The following is a 1058-nucleotide window of genomic DNA, read 5'->3' as shown; positions in this document are numbered from 1 at the left end:
CAGGGTGAGACCCCCACCTGCTCACCCACCTGCAGGGTGAGGCCGGCTGGGAAATGGCCAGCCAGGGAGTGGGGCCTTGGGCTTTGCATAAGAGGTCCATGAAGTCCATGAGGTACACCGATCGGCTGCCTCCTGCACGCCCCCCACTGGGGATGGAGCCTGCAACCCGGGCCTGTGCCCTGACCGGGAATCTAACCCTGACCTCCCGGTTCATATAGGTTGACACTCAGCCCCTGAGCCATGCCGGCCGGGCTGGGTCAGTGTTCGTCCAATGGGCAAAAACGCCCCCTGCGCCCCTGGGTGTTGAGGGGAGGGTTCCCCAAGGCAGAGGCTCGGGTGGGCGGGGCCGGAGGGCGACGCTGAGCCCTCGCTGTGACCCCCAGACGTCGCCAACCGGGTGCTGCTGTCCCTCTTCACCCTGGAGATGCTGCTGAAGATGTACGGGCTGGGCCTGCGGCAGTACTTCATGTCCGTCTTCAACCGCTTCGACTGCTTCGTGGTGTGCAGCGGGCTCCTGGAGATCCTGCTGGTGGAGTCGGGCGCCATGACGCCCCTGGGCATCTCCGTGCTGCGCTGCATCCGCCTCCTGCGGCTCTTCAAGGTCACCAAGTGAGCGGGCGCCAGCCAGCGGGCAGGGCTCATGCCCTGACCCGGAATCGAACCCTGACCTCCTGGTTCATCCCCCAGCTCATCCCCTCCCCCCTATCCCCGCTATCCCCCCACAACCCCGTCCAGGGTCCTGCAAGCTCCCACGAAACCACCCCCAGCTCTGGGCCTCAGTCCTCCCTTTTTATTTTTATTATTATTTCTTAAATCCTCACCAAGGATAGTTTCCCCATTGATTTCTAGAGAGGCTGGAAGGGAGGGAGCAACAAGAGAGAGAAACATCGATATGAGAGAGATACATCGATTGGTTGCCTCCCACACATGCCGTGACTGCGGCCAGGGATTGAGCCTGCAACCGAGATACGTACCCTTGACCGAAATGGCACCTGGGACCCTTCAGTCCTTGGGATGGCGCTCTACCCACTGAGCACACCAGCCAGGGCTGCTCATTC

At 62.0% G+C, this 1058-nt stretch overlaps 1 protein-coding gene across 1 annotated transcript in view; it reads left to right on the top strand.

Annotated features, from left to right (window-relative positions):
• Positions 1-1058, top strand: part of CACNA1S (calcium voltage-gated channel subunit alpha1 S) — a gene marked incomplete at its 5' end in the record, with an annotated part of 26448 nt that overhangs the window by 1920 nt on the left and 23470 nt on the right. Inside the window, 2 exon segments of the mRNA XM_015568450.1 lie at positions 8-36; positions 384-609. Coding sequence (XP_015423936.1) covers positions 8-36; positions 384-609 — 255 coding nt within the window.

Source organism: Myotis davidii, unplaced genomic scaffold (genome assembly GCF_000327345.1).
Source record: "Myotis davidii unplaced genomic scaffold, ASM32734v1 scaffold685, whole genome shotgun sequence".
Classification (NCBI taxonomy): Eukaryota; Metazoa; Chordata; class Mammalia; order Chiroptera; family Vespertilionidae; genus Myotis; species Myotis davidii.
Note: the sequence above shows the minus strand (reverse complement) of the source record. Positions and strands in the feature narration are given on the sequence as shown.